This window comes from Lepisosteus oculatus, chromosome 2, assembly GCF_040954835.1.
Source record: "Lepisosteus oculatus isolate fLepOcu1 chromosome 2, fLepOcu1.hap2, whole genome shotgun sequence".
Taxonomy (NCBI): domain Eukaryota; kingdom Metazoa; phylum Chordata; class Actinopteri; order Semionotiformes; family Lepisosteidae; genus Lepisosteus; species Lepisosteus oculatus.
Genome location: NC_090697.1, coordinates 10,957,596 through 10,985,345, shown reverse-complemented (window position 1 = coordinate 10,985,345; position 27,750 = coordinate 10,957,596). Strand labels below are relative to the sequence as shown.

General features: G+C 42.9%; 1 protein-coding gene across 1 annotated transcript in view; it reads right to left on the bottom strand.

Annotated features, from left to right (window-relative positions):
- cnksr3 (cnksr family member 3) overlaps positions 1-16,519 on the bottom strand; it is an 87,446-nt gene extending 70,927 nt beyond the window's left edge. Inside the window, exon 1 of the mRNA XM_069196987.1 lies at positions 16,194-16,519. Coding sequence (XP_069053088.1) covers positions 16,194-16,254 — 61 coding nt within the window. The 5' untranslated portion in view covers positions 16,255-16,519. The remainder of the gene's footprint in view (positions 1-16,193) is intronic.
- Between the last annotated feature and the right edge of the window lie 11,231 nt (positions 16,520-27,750).

The following is a 27,750-nucleotide window of genomic DNA, read 5'->3' as shown; positions in this document are numbered from 1 at the left end:
GTTCTGTACAAATGATTCAGAATCAATCCAATGTTTGTAATCTGCATTAAATTTGCAAGTTATTTACCAGTGGTTTTACCGACTTTAAACTAAATGTGGTAGATTTTTCTTCAATAAGGTATAGAAGCTCTACAGCTGAATGCTTATTACAGCTTCCTTATCCCCGAGAGCAAAGTTACATGTCAAACCCTCTTCCTATTGCTTGATTTCAGCTATAAGGAAAAATGACTTTATCATTCAAGAGTCTTCAAGGATTGTAATGAACATTCCTGAGGGAAAACAAACCGGGCTGCTTTACGAAAATAATAATAATCAATAATAATTGCTTACACTTATATAGCACTTTTCTGGACACTCCACTCAAAGTGTTTCAGAGGTAATGGGGATCCCCTCCACCACTAGTGTGCAGCCCCACCTGGATGATGCGACGGCAGCCATAGTGCACCAGTACTCTCCCCACACACCAGCTCTCAGTGGGGAGGAGAAGAGGGTCATGAGGCCAGTGCAGAGATTGGAATTATTAAGAGGCCATGACTGGCAAAGGCCAGTGGGAAATTTGGCCAGGACGCTGGTGTTACACCCCTACTCTTTTCAGGAAATGCCCTGGGATTTTTAATGACCACAGAGAGTCCGAAGGACGGGGCCTGTTTACAGTACAGTGTCCCCGTCCCTATACTGGGGCATTAGGACCCACACAGACCACAGCGTGAGCGCCCCCTGCTGGCCCCACTAACACCTCTTCCAGCAGCACCTTAGTTTTTCCCAGGAGGTCTCCCGTCCAGGTACTGACCAGGCTCACACTGCTGAGCTCCAGTGGGCTGCCAGTGGGGAGCTGCAGGGCGATACGGCTGCTGGGGAGAAGCATGACCCTCTCTGACAGCGCCGAACGCCTGCAAGTGCTCAGGAGGTTGCAGGAGTCAATGGGCGCCAACAGCCGGGGAAACCCTGACTGACCACTCATCCACCACCAGCGGTGCGTCAGATTCTGGGTGATGAACACAACGAGCAGGAGTCGCTCCTTCAGTGTTCACCCAGGGGGGTGAGAGCTTGGAAGAAGCTTCCCAGCCATGAGGCTGAAGCTGATGCTTTGGGCTTCATTCAAGAGGAGACCGTGGAATCAATTAACAGTCAAATGGAGCAGAAGGGCCCCCTCTCATGTGAAGCCACCCTTCAATTTGAGCTACAGAAGTAAGAACACGGTGCGCCTAGTGGAAAGCCAAAGTGGTGAACTGGCAGAAGCAGAAGACGTGTTTTAAACTGATCGGCAGCAGCTTGGCCGGCCACACACACACACACCTCTCCAGACAGAGGCTTTCTGATTTCCACACAAACCAAAACATTTCCTGCCTCACATCCTTCAGAAACCGAAAGTGCAGAGGACTTTCAAGGATGAGCTCTTAGAGGAAGAAAATGTGCTAGAATTTGAAGAAATTGCATGCAGCTACTCCCTGATGCTGGAGGAAATAGTCCCCAATATTCTCAAATCACACAAGTACATTAAATAAGATCTCATTTCAGACCATTAGACTTTTAAAGCAAGCAGCTTTTTGGAAAACCAGTGCCCTGTCACAAAACACCCCTGCAAAACTGCAATATGAGATAGGAATGGTTCTCCTCATGCCCTGTCGGCAGCAATTGAGACAAGAGTTGGATAGCTGTGCGCGCACCGCAACGTAGAGAAGAGTTTCTGTGACCTCCACATCTGCTCTGCTAGGAAGCTGTAGACAACCACCACATGCACCTGAAAGTGAAACCAAGAACTCTGAAATCTCAGATAAATCAGATGTTTATTTTTCCCCCACCCCTAAATCACAAGTGTGATGAGCACGAAAGCAAACGGAGATAAAGAATCACAAAAGCCAAGCTGTTTGGGTTTTCATTGCATGGGAATGAAAACTGTTGTCACCTGTGGGGAAAACAAAAAAATGTCCTTCATCCCGGTAGGGTATTTCATTCTGAATGAAGCCATCTGCCCCCTGCTCTGTTGGAGGGGCAGTGGGAAAAAGAGCCCACTACAATAGGGGAGTCACTGTAACCGCTTGTGGCTTTCATACTCCCCAGTCCGCAGGGATTTAAGGAATGCCTATTGTTATCGGAATTCTGTTGACGCAACTACAAGAGTGCACAATGAATCCGCAAGGCACCTTTTAATGGATGTCAAATTCTTGGTGTACATCCAGTAGACAAGTAAAAATATACTGTTTCCTACGTGAACACAAATGGTAACTAAGAGTGAAACTGAAAAGGTTTATGCTAAAAATAACATGGTACAAGGTTTTTGATCATTCCTTTAACTCAGGATAAGGAAGCAATACCTTTCCGATTGTTTAAAAATAAGTCGGGAAAGATTACAGCACAGATACCTTCCTAGATTTTAACGGCTCTGCTCTCCTTCTAATCAAGATGATAAAGGAAAGAAACTAAGAAACCTTAACCGAGTTAAAGGTACGATACATTAGTTAGGGATATTCTTTATTATATCCAGGTGTTTAAAGTACTCTGAGGGTCAGCTGGGTGATAGCACTCACTCGACGATTTAAAGACTTTCCACACTAAGCATTTGACAGCCCTGGTGTCGCAGCAGTGTTAATAAGATTCTTCGTACAACATTCCCCGACGGGCTAAACAGTGTCAAACGCTAAACATGGACTCCTTCGTCAATCCCATAGATCTTACGCTAGAAAAGAACGGGCACTGGAACAGTAAGGACATGTGTCAAAAAGGAGATCAATTAAAACGCCAAGATCTTTGCCAAAAAAAGAACATTCGCCCTAATGGCCGATGACTTTGTCACATCTTCTAAAGCTGCACGTGTGAAGACTGTTTTCTAAATGAGGAGGAGGGGGGTGGGGGGGAGGTGATGGACTTGAGGCCGGGCAGGAAAGACTGGTCTTTCACCTCTTCACTAGACTCAGTCCCGCGGCAGGCAAGAGGATTCCAGTAGAGCTGGGCTGCATCAGATCCTACAGATACTACCAGCTGGAGGACACTGAGCTGCCCAAACAGGTTCAGCACGCACAACAGACGTTTCCCTGGTCCAAAAGCCCTGCTGCTAGAGCTCCACTCCTTCATTACTGGCTGGAGCCCTTGAGGGCACTGAGGGGTCCACGGCTCTCCACGAAACCTGGACGCCGTATAACTCAACTGATCTTGGCATCATCGGACCGATTGTCAAGTTCTTCTTCTTGCTTCAATCCAAAGCAAACCGACCAACATGAGCAGGACCCGGACTCCTGAAAGCAGGAAGCTCCTCCCGTTGGTAAAGATGCCATAAAACACAAAATGGCAAATAACAATCTGATACATCTGCCTGGCTTCTTTTTAAGTGGTTTTGTCAAAAAAAAAAACTTAAAAAAGCAAGAAGCACTAAAAAAAATATTAGAGTAAAAAAAGCCTCCTCCTTGCATATTTCTTTTAACAAGCGCAGACAAACAGGCTACACGGGCCTCTCGTGAAGCGCTCGCGCTGGGGAGCACACCACTGAAGACATCAAAAAAACTCATTTTCCCCCCAACAGACACTCACACACACACACCACCCACCCCCCTGGGCACCAGACACAAAATAATAGAAATTCTTTGTGCAGTCAGTTCATTGTGCCGATTTCGTCACATCTGCAGGCTGGAACACCTACTGTACTTCGTCTGAGCTGGAGTACAATGCAACAAACAAGACCAGGAAATATGGAGCATGAGCGATACCAGTTAAAACGGCAGAAACTTCAAAAAAGTTAATGAAATAGAATGGATGGGGAGGGTTCAGACCACCGAATCCAAACAAGTTTCTGTAAACTGCTGGAGCCATGACGTAGGCCACCCATACACCCACCGCTGTCAGTTGTGGTGCAGACAGCCAACACTGAACGAAGACGTCAACATGATGAAAGTCCTGGCCGCCCTGCAGGCCGAGAGGAGCTACTGTACCCAGGCATCTGCAAAGCCGACTTCACAGGCAAACCAAACAACTCAATTAGAACATTACGTAAAACAGGAAGTCTGTGAGACGTCAACATAAACATACCTGGTTGGGTCATTTAGTAAGACCAAGAAGCACTTTTTATCACAACATTTGTGCTACCTTTTCACCTTCAAAAAACAGCTACCATTTCATTTAACTTCGGTGATCTTTTTCAGACCTACTTGCTCTTGTTTCCGCCCTTAACAGAGGAGCCCCAAAATTAAAAAAATAATTCACATTTTTCCCCTCCCAAAGGTCTGAAATATACCAGGGTGCACCTGTACCCTGGAATATGTCGGAATGGACTTCGATAATGTTGTGCTGACACAACAGCACTTCAAAGGGCCCCCTTTTGCAACGTGCGACATCCAACTGCCACACATTTCATCCAAGTGAAAGTCCGTCAGCTGTGAAGATGATTCACTTTGATTAAATACAGCCAAGCAGAAGCCCGACTTTCACCAGTGCATCAAGCCCCATGCAACCTGTCACATCAGCAGCTCTACAGAAGATGGATTCCAAAGACATTCCAGCACACTAGTCAACACGAAAGTGCCTCCAGCCAGCCAGTACAATGCTAAAACAACTGAGTTATTAATGGATTCACTGCCTCTTTGTTCCTATTCAATCAAACCCTCCTGCAAAAGCCATTCCTTTGGAGTCGCACTGGAAAAGGCAAGAGAACAATGTTTGCGCATTCAAATCCCACAATGAGGCTCTCTCTCCAACACTCTGTAAAAATCTGCAGTCCCCCACCCCCCCCAGCGACATGTGCGCGTGTTTGCGAGCTTGCCGTTTGTGTTTTGTGCGCTAAATCCAGCATTAACTGCAACCCGGCCTTTTCAGCTCCAAAAGAACGAGCACAATGGCTGCTGTGGCGCTCCTCTGGGCCGGGCAGAGAGGCCGGGGCAGCTCTGAGACGAGGCCGTGGTAACAGCGCGGATTAACAGGGCAGAGGGGAGGGGGAAACCGAGCAGGAATCTCCGAGCACGAGACTCATTACCAGCTTCCAGGTCACACAGGCCGCAGGAAATAAGATCAAGAACTTTCCACTGCACAGCACGGGTTTGTTTTTTGTTTTTTAAGAGGAACCGTCTTTAAGTAGAAAACAAATAATAATAATAAAATAATAATAATAATAGCTTACATTTATATAGCGCTTTTCTGGACACTCCACTGAAAGCACTTTACAGGTAATGGGGATCCCCTCCACCACCACCAGTGTGCAGCCCCACCTGGATGATATGACAGCAGCCATAGTGCACCAGTACGCTCACCACACACCAGCTATCAGTGGGGAGGAGAGCAGAGTAATTAAGCCAATTTATAGAGGGGGATTATTAGGAGGCCATGATTGATAAAGGCCGATGAGAAATTTGGCCAGGACACCCCTACTATTTTCGAGAAACGCCCTGGGATTTTTAATGACCATAGAGAGTCAGGACCTCGGTTTTACATCTCATCCGAAGGACAGCGCCTGTTTACAGTATAGTGTCCCAGTGAAATCCACCTGAATGATGTCCTTTGAATACTACGCTACTGGTGTAAAAAAAAGAATCTCAGTTCAGCACCCTGCAGATGACAAGGCGTGACAGGACCACATCCCGAAAAAAAGATGAAGATCTTCATGAATAGCTCTTAAGAGCAGAAGCGATTGTATGTTTTCGTTTTGGGAAACACCTGCAGGACTCTTACTTCTTATTTCAAGTACACATTGCCGCGTTTCAGATTTTTTTTTGAAGAGTCCAACGTGTTACGCTCACACCCAGCGCAGGTGATGAAGCGTCAGTGTGCTGACAGGCAGTGCACACCTGGCAGCACATGTCTCAGCCCAGCCCATCCACACACCGCAGCAAGAGGGGTTTAGTTTGGAATCACCTGTCCTGTGTAGGCAAGTCTGGACAGCTTCATTCACAGGCGCACAAAAACGCTTCTATTCAATAGCACAGTTTGCTCTCTTGTCTGCACTGAAAGAGACACTGTGAGATCTAGGCTCTTGGGAGCTTTTTTTAAAGTTTCCCAGGGATTACAAATAAGCTTATCTTGATATCGCCTCACAGACACAGCGCATTTTGTATTTAATTGCAACTGATATTGGCCTTTGGGTTACCAGAAAATGGAGCAAGGAAACATGATAAATAGCACGTCTACCGAATTGGAAAAGTGCGTGGTGCTTTCCTTTCGGGAATCTTTGTACTTGGGAAACACCCTGCAGTGTTTACCTTAGGAACAACTGCAAACTTCAGGTGTTTGCTTGCCCTGCTCTTTAAGATTCAGAAGCCCTAATTCATCAGCAAATTGAGCCCTGAAACTTTTTTTTTTTTACAGAGATTAACAAGGAAATATTTTACAGAATCATTCAAAGCCACAGGGAGAAAGCTCTTAGTCCAAACCTGATGATCTGATCATTACACTTGGACAGCTGGAGGCACTAAAAATAATGATGAAAATAAAATAAATTTTACAATTGCCAGGAGGCCTTCCGGCTCATTTCCAGCAGCTGGTTTGGACGTTGACAGCCAAGTGATCTGAGGAACTCGTTTTACCATCTTACCATCCTGAAGATCCAAACATTTCTTGTGCCATACTCCCACAGTCCTCAAAGACATACTACGCTGTTAGATCATCAGGAGTAAATTTGGAACCTGTAATACGCTTATTTGTTAAAGCACCATATCTGGATAAATGCTCAGGCACGTATTAACAATTTCTAGTTTTGTGCAAGTCAATTGCTATAATGTTGTGAACTTTAGGCTTGCAGGCACACCCCTTTGTTACATACTTAAATGTAGAAATTTTAAGAGATTGTGTTTTTTTTCCCCCATTCTCACTCCCCCTCTCCTTTGTACCTCCAGAAATGCACCACTCTTAAGGAGATGCAAAATCACTGCTTGTTTTATAGTTTAACTCCCATCCACCCTCCACAAGAAAAAAGAAAAGACTCCTACCACAAACTAGCATAGCCTTTGTTGCATTGTGCTGCATTACCTGCAAAGTGTCAATAACTAAACGCACACAAATGTAAATGAACAAAAGTTCACCAAAAACCTGATCAGGCGTGATAGTAGCTCTTATTATGAACGTCTTATTGAAGCACCCAAATGTAGGACTTTCAAACTTTAGACCAGTTCAAAGCAGCAGACACGGCAATAGGACAGAAAGCCAGTTCTCACAGAAGAGTCTGGCTGATGCACCTGCCAGGCAGACTTGCTCAGACCTGCAGGGAACAGGGCGATGCGAGCCAAACTGGTTAGAACGGCGTGTAGCCTTTCAGAAACCCATTTACTCATATTCAAAACCTGCTCCCCCATACTCTCCCTGACTCAGAGAACAAGCAGAAAACAGTAAGTTTTCAATAAAAACCTAATAAACGCCAGGATAGTTCGTTTTTTTTAAACAGCAATCGGTTCACTGGTTCCAAAACTGAGAAGTGCAGATAGCTTGTGGCAGTGCAGCGTCTTTACTCGGCAGGAATCCAAATAACAGAACAACGCGCTCACAAATATTTAGTCACATAGTCATGAAATCCACAGGTAAAAAAAACAAACGTTTACTCCATTAACAGCCTGAGCTCAGCTGACGGACATGAGGAAGTGTCTAGAAGGTGTTTTCAGGGTACTGTTCCCGATCTGGCTCACTGCACCCTTGCGCCGTGTGCAACTCTGCCCCCAGCTCGGACTGGGTCTTCCGTTTCTCCTCTTGGCACACAGGCTGAGAATCTCCGCCACACCCCAGGCCCAGCCCATGGGTGTGGTGATCTCCCCCGCCTTTGGGAGCCCGGGGGCAGTTTACGTCACCACAACCGCCTCCCAGTGTATAAGGTGAGCCCCGTTAATCTCTGCGCCTCCACACCTCAAGAGTTACGAGGTGGCACGGCTCGGCGCCAACACGGAGTTCAGCGGGCTCCCAGTGCCCCCAGCCCCACAGCTGAGCGACCACTAAAAGCATTCAGCCAGCAGAGCCCCCAGTCGGGGACAGAAGCTGCTCCCACCTGAGGAGGTTTCAAGAGTGAAAAAGAATCAAGGAATTCCAAGATCCTGCCGATTTCATTTGCTTTTGATTGGGACAAACCGGTGGCAGCAGCTGAAAGACTCCAGTAAGATCAGATAAGATCACTTTATTGGCCATATACAATTGCTTGTATTAGGAATTTGTCTTTTTGCAGACCCCAGCTTGCTCTCCATGAGACACACAGACAGAGAGAAGCCTGGGGTCAGAGCGCAGGGTCAGCCATTTATATGTCGCCCCTGGAACAGCTGGGGTTAAGGGCCTTGCTCAGGGGCCCAACGGAGTAGGATTCCTCTGCTGACCGCGGGATTTGAACTGGCAACCTTCCAGTCACAGGCGCAGATCCTGAGCCACAGAGCCACCACACCGCCTGTGGTATGATGCGCCACCAGCAAGACCTTTTCACTGAAAAAAAAGGAGTTTGCTTTCAAATACCTTCTGACTCTTCAGGGATCTCACAATGCGACAGAGCTTCTCCAAGGTGGGGAGATACGGTGTGTTCTCAAGGTGACCCTATACAGGGGACCCCGTTTTTATTTCACCTCTGTGTCACTCCTGAACAGATCCGTTACCCCCCTGTGTTGCTGTCGACCCGTCTCGACTCTAGGTCAGAGAGGGCTGATTACACACTGGATTTCCATCCAGACAGGGGACAAGCATTTCCTCCAACCCCTTTCCTTGGAGCCCAGGGCGCTGATGCTCCTGTCGGACCCCCGGGGGTGCCCTTCTCCATTTTCTTTTTCAAAACGCTTGAGCATTTAGAGGTCAATACTCTTTAGTGTGGGAAGAAGACTAAATGCAGCTCTTGCTAAGCCGAGATGATCCGTGTGATTTGCGTATTAGTTTTGAATAAAAACAAATTGTACTGGCTCAGCTGGGCACGTTGGCAAGGGCTCCCCTTCACCTCTCCACTCGGCGCCACCAGAGAAAGTGGTTTTAAGCAAATCACTTCTGTGTACGGGCACGTTTAGGGAGCAGGCACAGACGTCCCCATAGAGGCAAAAGACCTTGACTGCCAATGACAAGACAACCACACTGTATGCTTACCGGCTTACAAACAAATCATGTCCTACAGAGGTGCTCTTAAAGATGTCAGAGGTCCAGTAATAATCAAATAGTCTTCCCTTACCACCATCCAGAAATGCTTTAAGTTTTATTTTCTTCTCTTTCCTGAACAATATATTGTTTATATCAATTCTTTCGCAACTAATATAATTATTTTTGACATAACTGGCTGTGGATGCTACATAGGTGACTGAGCTAGTAACTAGAACAAGGCCTGCTACCTGCATAAGATTAGTCAATAACCCCCTAGCCCAGTCTAGTTTCTCTGTTATCAATCTGCCTTTCATAAATTATGGAACAATTTGCCTAAAATTCCACAACAGGCAGTGGAATCATCTCTACTTTATTTTGCCTCTCATGAGCTCTTTGAATCTTCTCACTTGGGATTTAGACAAAGGTAATACTGACCCTTCCTCCTTTAAGGTAGCTAATGATTAGCGGATGGCTTCTGACTTCTGGGTCATGTCCTCTCCTCCTCCTAGTCTTAAGCACAGCTTTTGAGCTTGCCAATAGCGTCCTTCTTAGACACCGGGAAAACAGGGGTGTTTGGGATTAGGATTGATCTAAGGATCTTTGGTACTACTCCATGTTGGCTTGGCTCCTATTCGACTACGGTGCCAATTCGTTAATCGTGGTTGATTTACAATTGATGTTGGTTCATTTACTCAGGATGATCCACAGGAATCTGTGCTGGAACCATGTTGTCATTTTGCAGGCTGAATTTATGCCCACAGGTTGCCCAATATCAGATAAGATAATGATGGGCAAACCACAAGGGAATCTTTTTCGCCCCATCCGTGTATCATTGCTCATTTAAAGCCCTTGTTCAATTTCTAATGCCTTACTTATTCAGATGGACACTACGCCAATGCACTACACAGACTTCAGAACGTCCACAATTTAGCAACTTACATGCCGAGTAAAACCCCTCTCGATCAGCTATAATCCCCGCCTGATTTAAATTGTACTGGCTCCCCATCAAATTTAAAGTGGACTTCAGGGTTTAACTGCTCACGTATAGGGCTCTGAATTGTCCAGCTCCAGGATATTTTAAAGGATTATTGCATGAGTCCACCGATTCATCTGGGACTTACCATTCTGTGCCTTTATTCTACGAAGACCAGGGGCTACACAACCTCCCTGAGTGCAGCATCGTGTCTGGGGAACCCATTGCCCAAATCCTTCAGAGACTTCGAGGCCGTCTGCATTTTCAGAACTCACTTGACCCAATGTTGCATTCTAGCTTTCAACATGTAATGTAGTCCTTTTCTTGGCTTCAATGGGTCAGATCCCTTTTTTTACTTCTATGTCTTATGTGCATGCTCCTGCGCAGTGCTTTGACTTTTTCCGAGAATCAAAAATCAAAGTCTATTCGTATCTTAACCACAAGCATCAAAGCAGTTAAAAGATGCAGCAGACGCTGTTCACTGGATCGTAAAACTTCTTAAAGGGAGTTCTTAGTTCTCTAAATACTACACCGGGTCTTGAAACTATAAAAAATACAGCATATGGGGCATGCCATGGGCCGCAAGCATGCAAAGTTTCGAGGACAGTGCAACAGCCTCCGTCTCCATGGGCTTGTTTAAGAACACATCCCTTGTTACCTCACGGATCACACAAACTGTTCACAAAGTCAAACAGGCTGCAACTGCCAAGGCGATGGAATGGATCTCCGTTTTCTCATGGGAGGGGTCGTCTGTTCCTGGAGCACTCGGCAGTGGAAGCCCTTTATAGCAATGGTTTAGTGTGGTGACGCCATCTTTTGTCTTATGACTATCACATGTCTGAAGTATTTAGCTACAAACACATTGTTTAACTTAAGGGGCTCCAGTATTTTGTTTTTCTTTAAAAAGCTGACTTAAATGATCGCGGCAGAGCCCCTCCCCCACACATTAATCAGCACTGCACCAAGCCAGCAGCAGACTGCCCTTCTCGGCTCTGTGGGGAGAACTGGGTGACGTCCCTCCATTAGACCCGACCACGATCCATCCCCCAACACGTGCTGTTGTTTGGGATGTGACGACGGTAGCTACAGTTCGCGGCTTGCTCGTTTTCAACGGAAAGTGGCCATAGCATTGTCATTACAGAACAAGTGAGTCAGTGCCTTTTTTTAACATCATGGGAAACGCACAGAATCATTTGGAGGTTAGAGAGACAGGACCTACAGCCGTTGTCTGGGATGGCCAGGAGGGAGCTACTTAAAGACCAGAACGCAGGAGAGTAAAACAGTTTGTGAGCGTTGAATTTATACAGCTAATTAGAATTTTGGCAGGAAACACACAGTTTTCCCTCACGTCCACTGTTCTTTTGTGGAGCTCAAATGTGCAAATAACTTAAAAACAGCCGCATTAGAACTCTATGATAGACGCTTGATAATTCCTGTTCAACTCCGTTACTTCATTAGTGCTCCAACTGTGTCAGCTCACTTAAAACCACAGTTTTTGTAAACAGGCATTTGAAGTCCCGATCATTTCTGCAAGAAATAGCATGCAGTCAGACTCCACACAACGCGAATGCAGTTTTATTATTACCACCCCCCCGAACTGCTTGTTTTATACGCTGATCAATCTTGTAACCCCCTGCAGCTTTCAGCCCCACAATCACACAAGGGGAGGCAGGATTTAAAGGCAGATACCTCCCCCCCGGACACTTTGCAAATCACTCTTATTTTACTACGCGACAAACACCACCAAACGGAAATATTCACCCTGGGTCCCAGATGTCAAATTCTCCCGAACTGAACAAGTAAATCCCCTTTGTTTCCGGCTTGTGAACCAGGAGAACAACCAGTACCAGCCTATATGGCTGAACCAAAGTGAGAATTTTCCCCAAGTCTCTAATCCAATACCTGGGTTTTGTCCAAGTTTATTAATATTATGACTAGTACTGAAGAATTTCTCGACAGGTCTCTTTTATGTATGGGTGCGACCATTGTTTTCCACAAACATTCACAGACCCTTATCAGCCTTATTGGATTCATACCCATCAACGCAAACTGCTTGTTTTCCCCACTTTGGACAATGGCTCCATTGATCCTACCAGTGCATCACACACTTGTCTGCTTGCAGCCACGCAGAAAACTACCCCCCCCCCATGTCATCAAATGGCCCCAAGCTGCACTATTCCAGAGAAAGGAAGAGAGAGCTCAGGCAGATCCCGAAGGAATTCTGTGTTCCTTTTTGAATGGTACACTCTCCCTGCTAGGGTACAGAACTACTCAGTGTGCACTTTCTTAATCTCTTTCCTCTCAGTCTTTCAGATAAAAAGAAATTATTTAATACTAAAGACTAAATGGAACAGATACTTTGCTCCAAGTGTACAAACTATGCTCCTATGAGAATGGTTAGGTCAATGCTACTAGCTTAAGAGAACAACCCAGGGAAATATAGACTGAATAAAAATATAAAACGCTAGGAAAAGAGAACTGCCAGTAAACGCAAACTTGAATTCCTAAAAATGTGGCATGAACACTACATCCAGCACCTTTCAGTTGACGTTCTGACTTCAGTATCTAATAAAAACGGCAGAAAATTAAGTGTTCTCAAAAACCAAACTGACATCTTGTCTGTTTTTCTCTTTATAACCGCCAACAAAAAAAGAAAAATTATGCCAAACGAGAAAAAGAATGACTTATTGTTCCTTGAAGATTTTTTTCTTTCGTCTGTTTTTTTACTGAAATCGGATCAACATGACCCTTCGAAAGAAGACATGTCTGCTGCACATTTGCTGAATGAAGCAATATTTTCCACCCCCAGAGATGTCTTGAAGTTAAAGCAATTTTGGAATTCAACGTACCTGTCAAAACTAAACGTGTGAAGAAAGGCAAGGTATCAGAACAGACTTAATTAAGGTCTTTATTTAGAGATAATCCCCTACTTGTTTTGATTTGAGTTGAATTGCAATCAGCAAGCTAAAATTTTAAATGAGCATTATACTTTTTAAACTTGTAAACTTCACCAGCATTTAAAAATATATCAGATAGTTGTTTATTTAAGATAGGAAATTAAGTGTTTATCAAGAAAACATTAAATCAAAGGACATTTACATCCTCACTCAATTTAATTTGCAGGGTGGGGGATTGAACATCATACATAATGTACAGCAGACTATCCTGAAAACATAAGAAACTTCTGTTGATAAATCATAAGGCCACTAAAAAAATGAAACTGTGACAGTTGTCAATAGATTTACCCCAAAGCAAGAACCCCCGAGAGAAGAGTAATCTTTTGGGTCACGATTAATTGAGGAAAGAAAAGGGACATATGTTCCTTTAAGCATGTGGCACATTGCTATCGGGGGCTGTGTCATTGGTTCTCCAAACTACGGAGTTCTCCTTTTAACACCTACAAATCCCAGGAAAAGAAAGAACTTCACTGTCAGGTAAAAGCTGATCTTAATCTAATCCTTTTATTGTAAAATATTCTTAGGTACATTCTGTTGTATCTAAAGCACTCTCAAAACCTTGGCTTTAATACACAATTTGTAAATTAGAGGTTGATAACCAAGTTTATATTGAATTATCACCTGATGTCAAACAATTACATCTGTACTAGCATCATATAAGTGTAAGCAATTATTATTATTAATTATATTTAAAGTAAAACAAAAGCTTTGAGTCCAGCAAGGTAAATAAAGCTCTCTATATACAGCAGTGTATGTAAACTGACTACTTTGTAGGCTGAAACACGCTTTGGGGTCCTATGACTCATGGTCAGAGAGTTGACCTCTGCTCTGGTAAAAATCTATCACACATAGTGCAGTGCTTCCATGTCAAAGACATGCTGACCATGAAGTTTTACAGAGAGCTATGCAGTCTATAGTCCTAATCCCAGAACTATACATCCACTGACCAGGGATGAGTTTGGAAGCATGGAGTATGAAAAATCCCAGTCCATCCTGCTGAGCAATTTAAAACACCCAATATCAACTCAAACTCACTGCTCTACAGGCTTTTAAAGTGACTCATTTACAACTTCAAATGCTCAAACATCCAATCTCTAGATCATGAGAACTTGACAAGCCAGGGCATGTATCCTTGTTTGGCAGTGGGATTTGTTTTTGTCTAGTGATCCAACAAAAAAAAAGTATCATTCGGAGAGAATTGTGAAGTTATTCAGTACAAAAATTCAATGTGCATACAGTTTGAGAATTATATAGCTTGATTCACAAAAAGATGCAATATTTCTCAGAGAATAAAAAACCCTCAAAACTGTATAAGGACCTGTGATTCGCTCAGACCTTGCTTTCAAGCAAAGTAGCAGATTTTCTGCGTTGACATTTTGTGGTGTTGAAATGTCCTTTGAAAGAAAACTTTAAAAAAAGTTCAAATGAAAAAGGGAAATGGGACACGTAGAACAAACTATGATGTGATCTTATTACATAAAGCTAATTTTTAACTTTCCACTTTTTGTCTTAAAAAGATTGTTACAGCGCACAAAGTGCTGGTAAATTATCAACGTGCAGGACTCACAGTCAAAGCATTGTTCAGGGAACAATTATGAAGCTCAGAGTACCCTAATATAGTTGAATATATATTTAAAAGACTGCTTCTTCTACCGAAAATCTGGACACTGCATGACTTCCCAGAGTGTATATACAGTAGTACATAAAACTTTGGCATGTCTGCAACTTTAATTGCCGTGGACAGGGGTTACCTGGGTAATTTGGGGAAACTCCATTCTATTAAAATGCACAATAGTTTGTTTACAAAACCAACAGATGAGAGACCATCCACTTAATGCAATGACTCAAGTGGGAATGTGCGGAATTTCTTTTGTACAGTGTGACACCAAACGAGGGACTTTCGACACCCTATCGTCTCATAATGCCTTTTCTGAGGGGGGAGGGATGGTCCGCTATAAGTTTTAGAAACCAGTCTTTTAGGTTTCAGCTAAAGCAGTCTTAGAAACCAGCTCAATTCGTGAAAGAAATGCAGACCGCCAAGTCCCAGTACTTGATAGGTTTCGACGAACAAAATAAGCGGTGTAAGAGACTGTCAAAGCAAAAAAGGCACAGTTGCCTATGTATACTTCAACACGACCCCTTTCACCGCTCCGGTAGCCGACGTGAGAAAACGCTAGGGGCTTCGAGAGCTGGAAAAGCCACACATTACACACGGACCTATCTACTTCTCAAAAATACAAAAGAGAAAAGGAGGAACAACTCAATCAGAGAAACCAACCGACGGAGATGGACGATTACTAATGAAATACGCTCGCGTGAATGTTTTAGTCTTGTTGGAAAGGCACGGGATACAAAACACTCAGACGATTTGCACAAAAGTTAGATACGATTTGTCAAGGATCTGGACCACCCCTATATGTGGTCCAGATCCTTGACAAATAGTTCATATATGCTCTCGCAAGTGAGAATGAGATATTTCTACCTCACAAGATATGGGAATGAACTCTGTGACCACGGTATCGTAAATATTATTTATGCGACTGCCCGTTTCTAAATTTTAACTATAGCCAAACACACAGTCAACTATAGTCTGCAAGTGTATTTCAAGAACATGTTGTTTTGCTTAATGTTTGCCCAAGTCCGCTCAAAAAGACTTTTTATTCCAAAAGCGTTGCGCGTCAACGGTTAATTAAACGTCTCGAGCAAATGCATTCCAAAGTTTTACGCGCCTTCATTGTAAAAGAAATTGACAACATTTAATGGCTCAGCGCCATATGCTGCACCAAACATTATGGTGGTGCTTTGCGTTTGCTTTTCAGGGGGTAATAATTACACAGTGAACCTAATGACAATGTAACAACTTCCGACCTCATGTCGAAACTACTGTCACGGCAAAGGACACAACGTAAAATAGTGAACAGGACAACACAGGCACATAAAACTTCGCTACACGACGATATAGAATTAGAAATAAAGACGAAATAATTGACGTTTTGTACAATCCCATCGTTCGTGAGAGTGATAGGGGTTGTAACAAGTGGTTGTTAATCGCTATCGCCAAATTACTTCATAAGCCCCAGTTCCTATGAAACTGCTGAAACTTCGGTATAAACAAACAGAGCCGTAGTTTCGGCTCTTAGACAGCGACGACGCTTCAAGTACAAATGTTGCCATCGATGGAAACAGTACGGCGCCAAGTGCTGAAATAAAATAAAAGTGATTCTTTTAAACACATTACATAACTTTTAGTCAATTCTCACCTTTCATCCACTCCACAACCTGAATAGGGGACCACTTTGTTATTGGATCCATGGTTTCCATATTCTGAACAGACGGAATGATATCTCCAAGTATCCAAGAACGAGCAGTTTTTTTTTTTGCTAGTTTGGTTGTTGCAGTCACTTCACAGACGTTATCCCCTCTCCCATTTCTCGGTTACACCGTAAAGCCGTTTCTGAAGCAGAAAAGCCTCTCCAGTACTCACTCCTCGACTCTCACCCCCTGTCTGAACAAACACAAGCGAGCATGACTGAGGGCAGCGGGGTAGCAGCGCTAAAAGGAAAAAAAAAACTCCCACAGGATCAGGTTGCAGTTTCAGCTGTTACCAACAACCACACATACAGCTGAAACTGCTTAAAGGGGAGGAGGGTTGTTTCTTTGCTCTTTTTTTCTTTAAGCCTAAACTATTGTCCCAAATATTATTCTGTCGTCGGAGGCTTTGAAGTTTACGATTTAAGTCCTTTTGTGTGCCTCAACACCAACGCATTTTTTTTAAAAACAGGGATTCTATGTACCTGGTTAAATACATCAAAAGATCAGCCGCACATGAATTAATGCCCATTTTTATCATTGCTCGTTCACGGTGTCCCATGAAGCCTCGCTCAATATTCTAAAAAGAAAGATAAAGTGAGAAATGAGTTTTAAAAAACGCAGTTTTTGGTAATGAACGTTCGTCCCAGTATGGTTTTCAAACAGGGGTAAGTTATGAACGGAAACCAAGTACATATCCCACAACCGCGACTGATATTGCCAACTGATGCAACTGGAGAGTAGATTTGCATGAACGGGTTGCCGATCAATACAATGCCCTGTGATATTGTACACCTCTGCAGCCTTCATGGAAATGAGCAACCGTGACAGCTGCGAGTGAAAAAAGGAGCAGACCTCGGAGCTTTGTGATATGAATAGGTCTATGTATTTGTGGTAGATGATAATCAATTGTCTTTAGATAGGAAAATCACATGAATGTAAATGTTTGGCCAGTCAGACATTAGGGACTGCCATAGTTTGACTGAACTGTTCAAGGGAGTCCCCTGTTGGTGTGACTATCGAGTATTCTGCAGTTGTCACTTGAAATAATTGAGTCACTCATTGGTGGTTGTCCACCATGTCCAACGGTGACAGTTGTACTTTGTGCAGTTCGTCTGTTGGGAAGATGAGCTGAGTGAAGAACCCTGTGCAGGAGAGCTCTTTAAAGAGGGGAAGCCGTTGCCCTGGGGCAGGCCCACTCTCTCGACCTCAGAGGCCCGGGTCCAGCGGTACGAGGAGTCATCACGACTGGAGACTTCCTTGGTTGCGGTGGCTGGCTGTGACACCTTTCTGTGCCTTGGCATGCCCTTCGCTTTCCACAGAGCGTCCCTTGTGCCCAAACTCCAACACGGAGGACCCGGCGCCCGACGAGGGCACATGAACCCACTACCCTGAGATTATGAGTCTTACTCCCTACCAACAGGGCTAGCCGGGGCACAAATCACTCATTACACTACAGGAAATAAACGTTCAAACAGAACCATTTTTTATTTAAAAGTTTTTATTATCTTTCACAGCCATGTCCATGTATATTCAGTCCAATTGTCCTGTGTCCCGGTGAAGGTCACAATAGCTGTATTTCAAGAAGTGTGGCCCAGAAGGTCAGGGGTGAACATCAGCTACCCTGCAGCTAGTGCCAGCTCTTCCCTGGGGATTCCTCAGGGATTTCCGGCAAGCTGAGAAACACCATCCCTACTAAATGATCTGGGTTACCTCAGGACCTCCGCCTTTAGGGATGTGCTTGGTACAATACATCTGGGTCTTCACTTTCTTCAACCTGCAAGCTTACCTTGAAAAAGCCCAGGAAACAGGCTTCAATGCCATAGCTCGGTAGACAATGAATACTCTTGGAAGGTAACATTCCTCAAGATGTGGACAGACTCTTAGTAAAACTGGTCAGATGTTTTTCTTTTCGGGAAAATAACAGCAGTCCCTCAATCCATGCACAGCAAATTCACAGACCTTGGAAAGACATCGAAGGGCGGGAATTGATTAATGATTTTCTGTGTGATCCTGCCTATCCCAGGCAAAGCTGAACATCTCCAAATGTTGGTCTATCTGAACAATACTTGGCCGTGCACCTGGTTTTCTGAAGAAAGCTTCAGCTTTTTTCAGCTACGGGAAAAACTGTGGCGAAAGCTGTCTGTACCGACGTGAGGAATTACAGCTAGATGAGATGGGGACCAGTTGGCATGGGGGAAGGTCCTACAAAATATCCACAAACATTACCCTTGGAACGAAAAAGGGGGGAGAATCCAAAGAAAGCTCTCAAGGGAGATACACAGTAACCGGAGATAACAAAAAACAGGGACCAGGGAGACAATGAAACAGCGAAGGATGAGGTATATTATGTAGACTGTACCTCCAAGCCAGGACTGTTTGTAACACGATTCAAGAAATAGAAGATACTGTCAGCACACAAGTTATGGTGTAACTGGAAACACTGAAACACGGCTCACAGAGAGTAGTAGTGATAAATAAAACAAATAAAACAGAGATGGGAAAGTTGGAGAGAGGAAAGTGTAGTGCTATATATTGAAATAGGCATTCAGGCACACTAACGACCTAGAGGAATTAGAATTAATATGGGTCACATTTATACAAATATTCATTACGGGCTAAAGACTACCTAATTCAGACTTTCATTATTGAATGAATTGTTTGAATGAACTTAGGACTGTATGTGTAAAGTTAGAAGTGCTTATTATTCAGCTTTTTGCATGTGGAGTGGAAAATGGTAGATATGACTATCGTCTGCTTTATTACTCAGCTTATCATAGCACCTGCTGGAGGGCACACCTGTATTGAGCTAGTCTTTCCAACCAGTCAAGATACAGAGAGGAACAGAGGAACTGTTGTCATAATATTGTGTGTTTGAAAACTGTGCAGGTAGAGTCCAAAACAACTTCAGGAGAGCAGACTATAAAGGAGGGAGATAGAGCTTAAGAAAAGTGAAGCACAGAACAGGTTGGTCCCTAGAGTAAGAAAATCAAAGTTTAGAAAATAGTGCCCCAAATGTCTTATAAACATATACAAGAAAACACGAGGGGAAAATAAGCATGCTATAGAATGATAAAAGGAAAAGTATTAATTAAATGGTAGATATAGAATATTGCATGCAGAATCTTAACAGAAAAAGAATGGAAAATAATTAAGTAAAGAGCAACAGAGATTATAATCACTAAATTTAATATGGTAAAATGGAAATATGTGATGTATTAAGTAAATTGTGTCTCAGATAACATCAGGTACTAAAAGCATTCAAAATAAACAGCTCTTCAAGTCCTGATTGTACAGTATTATAGCAATAGTGCCTCTGAAAAGTAGCATTGTCCTTCACAGACCATTATTTATTGACTTATTGACAATTGTAGCAGGTATAGGGTATTAAATACAGGTAGGGGTATTACCTATTGACTGAAAAATGTGGCACCAATTTATTAAAACTGAATAAAATACAGGACAACAATTCTTACATGTAAAGATAAAGTAATATTAGAGATAAACAAGAAGATTATCTGTATAGCAATAGGATTTTGTAGGATAATCAATAGAGATTTAGAAAATGTAGTTCCTTAACTACCTAATTTTCTTTAACCACCTTGTTAGGGTTCTTTGAGCAAGCGAAAGGAATCAAACACAATTCTTCAATTCATCAATTCATCAATTCAGGATTCATCGATCAAGTGAGTAGACTAGACACATCAGAATATGGTACCAAGTGTGGATGGGTCTAAAAGACTATAGAAACAGCAAAGGAAACACAAAAGAATTGAGGCACAATAAAAGGAAGAACATACGTAGGTTATTAGTTGACATGTGCTGTAAGTAGTTGAAGTAGGGAGCTGCGACAGCATGTGTAGGCTGCAAAGGAACAAGTGAAGGTTTATTCCAGGCTGAAAAGAGAAGAAAAGAAACACAACGTTTTGACTGTGGAGGCTTCTTCGGGTGTACTGTACTGTAAGTGTTTCATTTATGATGAAGGCAGAAAAAACATCAAGCTCTAGAACTCTCTTCCCAAGGATATCAGAGAGTCACTTTCTCTAAACTCCTTCAAATCCAGACTCAAAACCTTCTTCTTTAGAAGAGCCTTTACTTAACTGGTTCCACTCTTTACTCCTCTGCTCCTACTGTACTTAGTACGACCGTCCATAATCTCCTCTGTGTATTGGATATGTGTTCTATCTTATGTATTTTTTATTTATTGTTGTTGACATTCTGTAAAGCGTTTTGAGAAGCCACCTTTAAAGGCACTATATAAAATAAAGTTTTTTTTTAATTATTAACTACAAATATGAAATGAGAAACACTGTGCTTGAAAAAAAAACAGCATTTTAGCCCAGCAAATGGCTAACAGTACAGACATGTAAAGCTAAAATCAAGAAATGTTATATTAAATCGTACCATATATTGCTGGGATCTCATTTAGATTGTTTTGTACAATTCTGGACACAGTTCTACAAAGAAGGTATAATTGCTCTGGAATTAGTCGAAAGAAGAGCAGCCGGGAACATCTTGTGGACTCAACTGAGTGTCTGACTCTGACAGGACAAAAGGCCCAAACCTGTTTCTAGCACTTAGTCTAGTATTAATATTCCAGTATTAATCACCCTGAAGAGTATGGATAAAAGTAGCAGGCGTCTTCAGAACAAACAGTGAAACACTAACTGGAAGAAGCAAGCGGAGTTTAAAGGGAAGCACATTTAAAACTGAGAATTTAAACCTGAGAACAGGAGGCACTTCTTTACCCGAAACGTTGTGGAAGTGTGGAACAAGTGAACCAGCCATGCTTTTGTAGCAGATTTTCATTGTCTCTTTCACAAAATGTCTGGATGAGATCTTCTGATCAATTTGCTACAAGGAACTAAGAAAAGATAAATGGGCCAAATGGACTCCTCTCATTTTCGAACTTTCTTGTGGCCTGAAGATGTGCATCTTATTTTCAACCTTAATTACATTATTTCATAATTTCCATTTGGGCCCCAAGGTTTTCTTTTCTGAGGCTTTCAGGGCTTTGAATACAGTACTAGGATGAAGGCACCTCTTCATCTCCTGTACTGTTCACAACTGAGGAGGCTCAACTCCTTTAGCCTGACTGTGCATGGCATTCCTTTGAAACCTGTAATTATTCTTGTTTTTCTTCTCTGAGACTCCTTCTGGGCCGTTCAAAGTAGAGAATAAAGAATGATTTGAAAGTCTTCAAATAAAGTTTACAAAGAAAGCACGTGCATTCTTATTCTCCTTTCTCATTCTCACCCACTTCATGTCCCTTTCCTCCCTGCTCCCCGCCTGTTCCTAACTATTCTGCCTCGTGTTCTCCTGTGCCTTATTGATCTGCTGCTTTCCCCTCTTTCTCTTATACCAGGAGAAGGTTCTACAGCTGAAACATTGTGTTTCTTTTCTTCTCTGTTCAGAAGGGAATGAACCTTTACCTGTTCCTTTGCAGCCTCCGCATGCTGACCCAGCTACATACCCGAACTTCTTCTGTGAATTCCTATGCTGTATTTAAATGAAAATGGAATGTGTTCAAGGGACAGGTGATGATTGGGGTTTTAGATTTTAATTGCTCATTGCTCTTCCTAAATCACTTTTTTCAATAGAAGAAGTATACCAACCACCTCTTCCTTTACCTAACATGGCTGCACCACTGACCCACAGAAGAAGCCTGGAGCCATTGTCAGTTTCAAAGTGAGAAACCTTCTGGAATCGGCGAGTGAACGAAGGATGTTTCTGGGCACAAAGACCCCCTGCGGTGAAGAGCTTACCTGCCATTTGTAAGACTTCTTGATATCATTACCTCTGACACAACGGCCTGAGCTCACACCTCAACAACAGCAGGTGGGCGCCTTCAGGTAAAGGAGACGGAAGCAGTGCGTGATGTTCCTCACGTGTATTTTTCTAGGCATGTCCGTAGAAGCCTTAGTGTTCCCAGAGGAGCACTGACAGAAAGAATCGCATCTCGGACTCTACAAACCATCAAGGGGCGTTTAACGAGTATCCCTGCCCGTTTTAAGAGGAGGAGACCAAGTCCGTGTCCGTGCAGTGGAAATACCAAGGACCTCCACCATCCGAGAAGTTCCTGCATTCAGCCACTAGCAGGCAAGACTGAGCCAGCCATTTCTGGGATCCGAAGGTAATCCCGATCCCTGACCCCATTGCATGCAAAACTCAGTTGACATTGGGACATTGTGAAAAAAACAAACTTAAGGGAAGCCTTTAAGAAGTGTCACTATCGTCATCCCTCCTCTTAAGGGTGCTCTGACCCTTTCGTATTTTAGTTGATTTTGTGCACCTGCCCCCTGTTTTGTCTCTCGTTATTTAAGCCTGGTGCTCTCGCTATTCCTGGCTCAGCAGTGGAAGATGGCCACAAGGCTGGCCTGTTCCCCGGGCTTGCGGGTAGCCCGAGTGCAGGCCTTATTCCCGGGCGTCCTGACCGTCTGAGTCCGGGGCTCGTAGTGCCTGGCCTCGTTACCCTGTTTTTACTCCTTGTTCTTGTTCCAGATCCCGTTCCGGATTTTAACTTTGTCAGTCTCGGATGGATCCCGTCACGTCCCCCCTGTCTGTCAACCCGTACTGATCCTCTACATCTTTTCCCTGTTGTCCTTCTCCACTTACTTCTGGATTATACCGTCTGCATAGGGTCCTGAACTACACTTCATGGGAGCCTGGACTCCCGTTACAAGAAGAAGGGCAGAGGACGTGGTTCATCCTGCTCCTGCAGTTTGCTGCAGCCTTGTCCTTGGTGAGAACCCTGAGACCTCTTCTGTCTCTAATGCCATGAAAATGAACCTTTTGAAGATGCACTGCTGTATCTTCTGAAGATATAACATGAATGTATTGTTACTCATACACATGGATGAGGACACAGATATTTATCTACAGAGTATGCATGACATTCCCTTCTTCTACATGATTTCTTTGTGGAAATGAATGTACTGTCAGCGTTTGGAAGCAAATTGTGGTTTCTCACACACGCACACATCTTGCAGGTCTTAGTTTTTACAAGAACAGTACGGAGTAATATTTCGATCTCGCTTTAGAACAAACGTGAGCAGTTCGTATATTCTTAGGAAAACTCTAAAGTAGGTTTGAATTAGTCATTTGTTAGCAGCCCCATTACCACATATAAGGTGAAGAACGTCAGGAAAAAGGAGACAAAAGCTGGGTTCTACACTTAGGTGTGAGAAGACCATCTGTCTCAAAAGCTTTACAGGGAGATTAAGCTGGTGTGCAGACAGGACAGCAAAAGGCAGAGCACAATGAATGTTCTGCAGAGGGGCTTTCTCCTGCTTGTGAAATAATAGTTAGGTTTAGGAAAGGGTAATTTACACCAGGCAGGGAGAAGACAATGTCATTTCAAATGAGTGTGCTGTAAATATCGCCAAAATACTACCTTAGGCTGTGAACTGCCATCTCTTTCATTGTAACATTGACAGGAGCCTCTGGGCAAGACTGTCAGGATGATATTGTCTGACATTATCTGTTTAAATAAATAACAGTGATAAATGAAATTATTACTGTACTTATTATATTCTAAATAGAAAAAACTGAAAAGGTTTTTAGACTTTGTTTTTTGTGAGAATGCCATAAAACCAAATGGCTTGACCACATGACAGCAAAGGAAGGGGTTAACAGAGCCGCTTTCAATTTTCTGGAAAGAAACTAAAGTATCTGGAGTGAAAGAGAATTGTGCATATATATTTAACCTGAGCTTACTCTGGGGGTTTAAAATGGATCTGGTCTGGAGACAGAAAAAATGGAGCAGACTTTGCTAAGGAGCAAAAGACTTTGAATGGTATCTTGAAAATCTTTAGTGAGCATTGGTGGCACAAAAGGTGTTGCCTACTCTCATTCTCTCGGTATGCCTTGAGCAAACAAGCAAACAATTTGTTTTTAAGTAGCCTGTGAGGGCTTCTTGTTGTTTGCTTAAGGACTAAAAGCTAAAGTAATGTAATCTTGATCCTTAAGTACAGTCAGTCAGTTAGTCATGTGGGTTTGCTGGTTTGTGAAACTAGAAATAACGAAGGAGAACCCAGGGGGAAAGTCCTGCATATTTTTGACAATCTCTGCTTAAGATGCATCTGAAAGTCTAACAGTTAAACATTGTTCTTTTTTCTACAATTTATAAAGAGTTGATTACATCAGTACAATAATAGTAAATAATAATAATAGTACAGTAATTGTAGGTTTTTAAGAGATCCAATTTGATAAGACCAGACTTATTCTATTGGAAGAATATGGGCATGAAGAATGAATACTTACATTGAGAAACTGCAATGCATTGTGCTAAAATGATATGCCTAATATGTGTGACCAACAATGAATTCTTTTAGTTTAGAGCTGTAACTACTACTGTGCCTTTGAAGATTGTGGGAATGTAGTAAATTATGAATAGATGATCCTTATGCCAGCAAGAGTATTATACATAATATAATGATTCCTCTTCTAATTCTCCTGAATTAAGTAATAAGCAATGAAAGAGTTAAGCTGTTTTTTTTCCTTTAGAATAAACACAGTTTTGTAAGCACGCTCTGAATCCAACATTTCTATTTACTGTATCAATTTGTGTTTATTCAGTTCTATTGTTTCATTGATATGCAAGTGCATTAGCACGTTGCATTTGAATATTGTGCTGTCTAAGAAGATAAGACCAAAAACAAACAAGAGGGAAGGCCATTTGGCCCATCTAGATCGTTTGATCGCTGACTTCTAGTTGATTCGATGATCTCATCTAGGCGTTTCTTGAAGGAAGACGGGTTATCGGTTTCAAAAACATGGCTGTTGGATACTCCGGTAACCCTTCATGTAAAGGAATGTCTCAGTTTTAAATGCACGTTCCGTGTAGTTTAGCCAGTATCTGGTGTGGTGTTGCATTGCTTATCCTTAGGCGGTTGTCCATTGGGATGGCTTTCTGCTTTTGAGGAAAAGATTCATTTAGACATCCCTGTTAAAGACAAAAGGGTTCATTTCTTTCAGCCTGTCAGTGAAGCACATTCCTTCAAGCGCAGGAAAGTACCTGGATGCTCTACTTCAGACTGATCCATGCAGCAATATCTTTTTTGTGACGATCAAAATTGTTCACAGTGTCTTAAATGAGATCTTCTTTGTGCTTTGTATTAATGATGAAAATCATTGGTGTAGATGACAGTGGCATGGCAGCACCGGGGGTTCAATTCCAGACCTGGGGTGCTGTCTGCGTGGAGTTTGTACGTTCTCCTCATGCTTACGTGTGTTTCCTCGGGGTGCTCTGCTTTCCTCCCACAGTCCAAAGACATACTGGTGGGTTCATTGGTCTCTGGGAAAATTTGCCCTGGTGTGTGTGCGTGTGTGTCCTGTGATGGACTGGTGTCCTGTCCAGGGTGTATCCTGTACTATGTGCCTGTTGCTTGCTAAGGTAGGCTCCAGCTCCCCCCCGTCCAGGAATTTAAAGAAACTGTTAGAAAATGCATCAGTGGTAGAATGATTCAAATGATATACTTTTAACTATTTATCATAACATTTTGTGTGCCTTTTTAAATGCTTCCATTTTCTGTGCAGAAAGCATGCAAACACAATACTAGGACATTTCTGATTCGATTCTTATCTAGCGCCCCAGTAGGGTGACAGGGGACACTTTCGTGTCGTGTGGGAGAATCTTTATTCAGAGATGTAAAGTGAAACTTAAGAGAGGTAAAGCAAATGTCAGAGATGTCAAACAAAACATCAATGACCACTGCCCGGCCATTGACGATGTGGCATTATTTGTAATATCCTGGCTACATCTCACTCTGGGTTCGTACAGTCTAGCCTACCTGAAGCTCAACTGGTGTATGATTTTCCTACTGATTTCCTCCACTCCTGCCTTTTCTTCTCCCATGGTTTATCAGCTGCTGATTCCCCACTCTTCCTCATGCCCGAAGAAGGCTCTGCAGCCGATGGTGTGTTTCTTTTCTTCACTTTTCAGCAGGGAAGAAGCCTTTACATGATCCTCTCTGATTTTACCACTCGTCTGCCTGATTTGTTGCTTGTTTGTGAGTAGTAGACGGGCAGGAGATAGAGCTCTACTTTGAAGAGGTACGAGGCGTTTGTAAGCAATTGCAAGGCTATATACTGTTGTAAACTGCTGCAAATAAAATATAATTTATTAAGCAAGTGGTGTGGCGAGTTTTGTGCAGGGCCAATTAACATATGAAGTGCAGCTCTTACTGGGTACACCCATGGTTATTTCACCTCTGGTACTCGACTAAACGTTTCTTTTTTCATTATATTTAATCAGTAAGAAATCTAGTAACTTATCATATATTGCATGATAATGTCTGATTAAATTCCATTTATGCAGTCAAATGTAGAAGAACTGCAGGTTTTTCCAAATTGTACACTTGACTGTTTCCTTGTTCACACAACTATCTTTGTTGACAACCCTTTGTAATGAGGTGTGAATGTATTAGCAACTGTTTTGCTAGAGGCAGTTTTGACAGATGGGTTCTTCTGTGTATTTGTTTTCACAAGATCCACCCAAATACATTCACCCAAGGACAGGGAGAAACAGGCAGGCCGGAGGCTGCTTAGAAATGCAAACATCTCCTATTGTAAGAGGAGCTTTTGCTGTTCTGTACTCAAATTTAGATTTTCTATTGGCGGCATTCCGGTTAAACTACCGTATTGGCAAATCTATAACACAGCAATGCCATGGCACTGTTATTTATAATGTGAGACGACTCCTCAGTGACTCAGGCACTAACGACCCATTCAGAGAAGAGGCTGAACCCTGACATTCTGAAACAGCCGGCTCTGTCACTGACCAAGAGCATCTCATGAGCTCTGCAATCAGCGTTTACATAGAGACAGTGCACTGAAATAGCTTTTGTTTAGGTAGTCAATGATTGGTATGATGTATTCTGGCTCTGTGTCGCTTAATATCCTTCTCCTTAAAGATTTAAATGTAGCCTTTTCTCAGTTACGGCATGCTTATGGATTGCATGGAAAATTATTTAGGGATTATTGGGATTTCCCTTTTATGCTTTGGCTCCTATTTAACTACTAGAGGCCAGTTTGTAAATCTTTGCTGTTAAATCTGATGTTGTCCCAGGATGATCCACAGGGTTTCTGTGCTGGCAACTTTATTATTCACTGGTTTCATATCGCTTCTTGGTCAGATCGTTCTCTCTCATGGACTTGGATTTCACTGCAGTGCTGAAATCGATAAGATCTAGCTGCAGACAACATGAGGTGCAATCGCTGTAGTTTCTGCAGTTTAAAGGCGTCTGTCTGTCTGACATAAATGCAACAGAACATTTAGAAGCTAAACTTTGACAAGACTGGGGTTATGCCCCTAAGCTCCTGGCATTAGCATCACAAAGCTGATGACTTCAGGGATATTGTTGATGGCGTTGAAACATTACATGGAAGTTAGAAACCATGATTTTACTGTGACTCTGTCTTAGGAACATCACAAGAGTGTGTTTTTCCCCAGGCATAACATTGCTTGGTTTAATGCCTTGCTTCACCTATCTGAAACTGAAATAATAA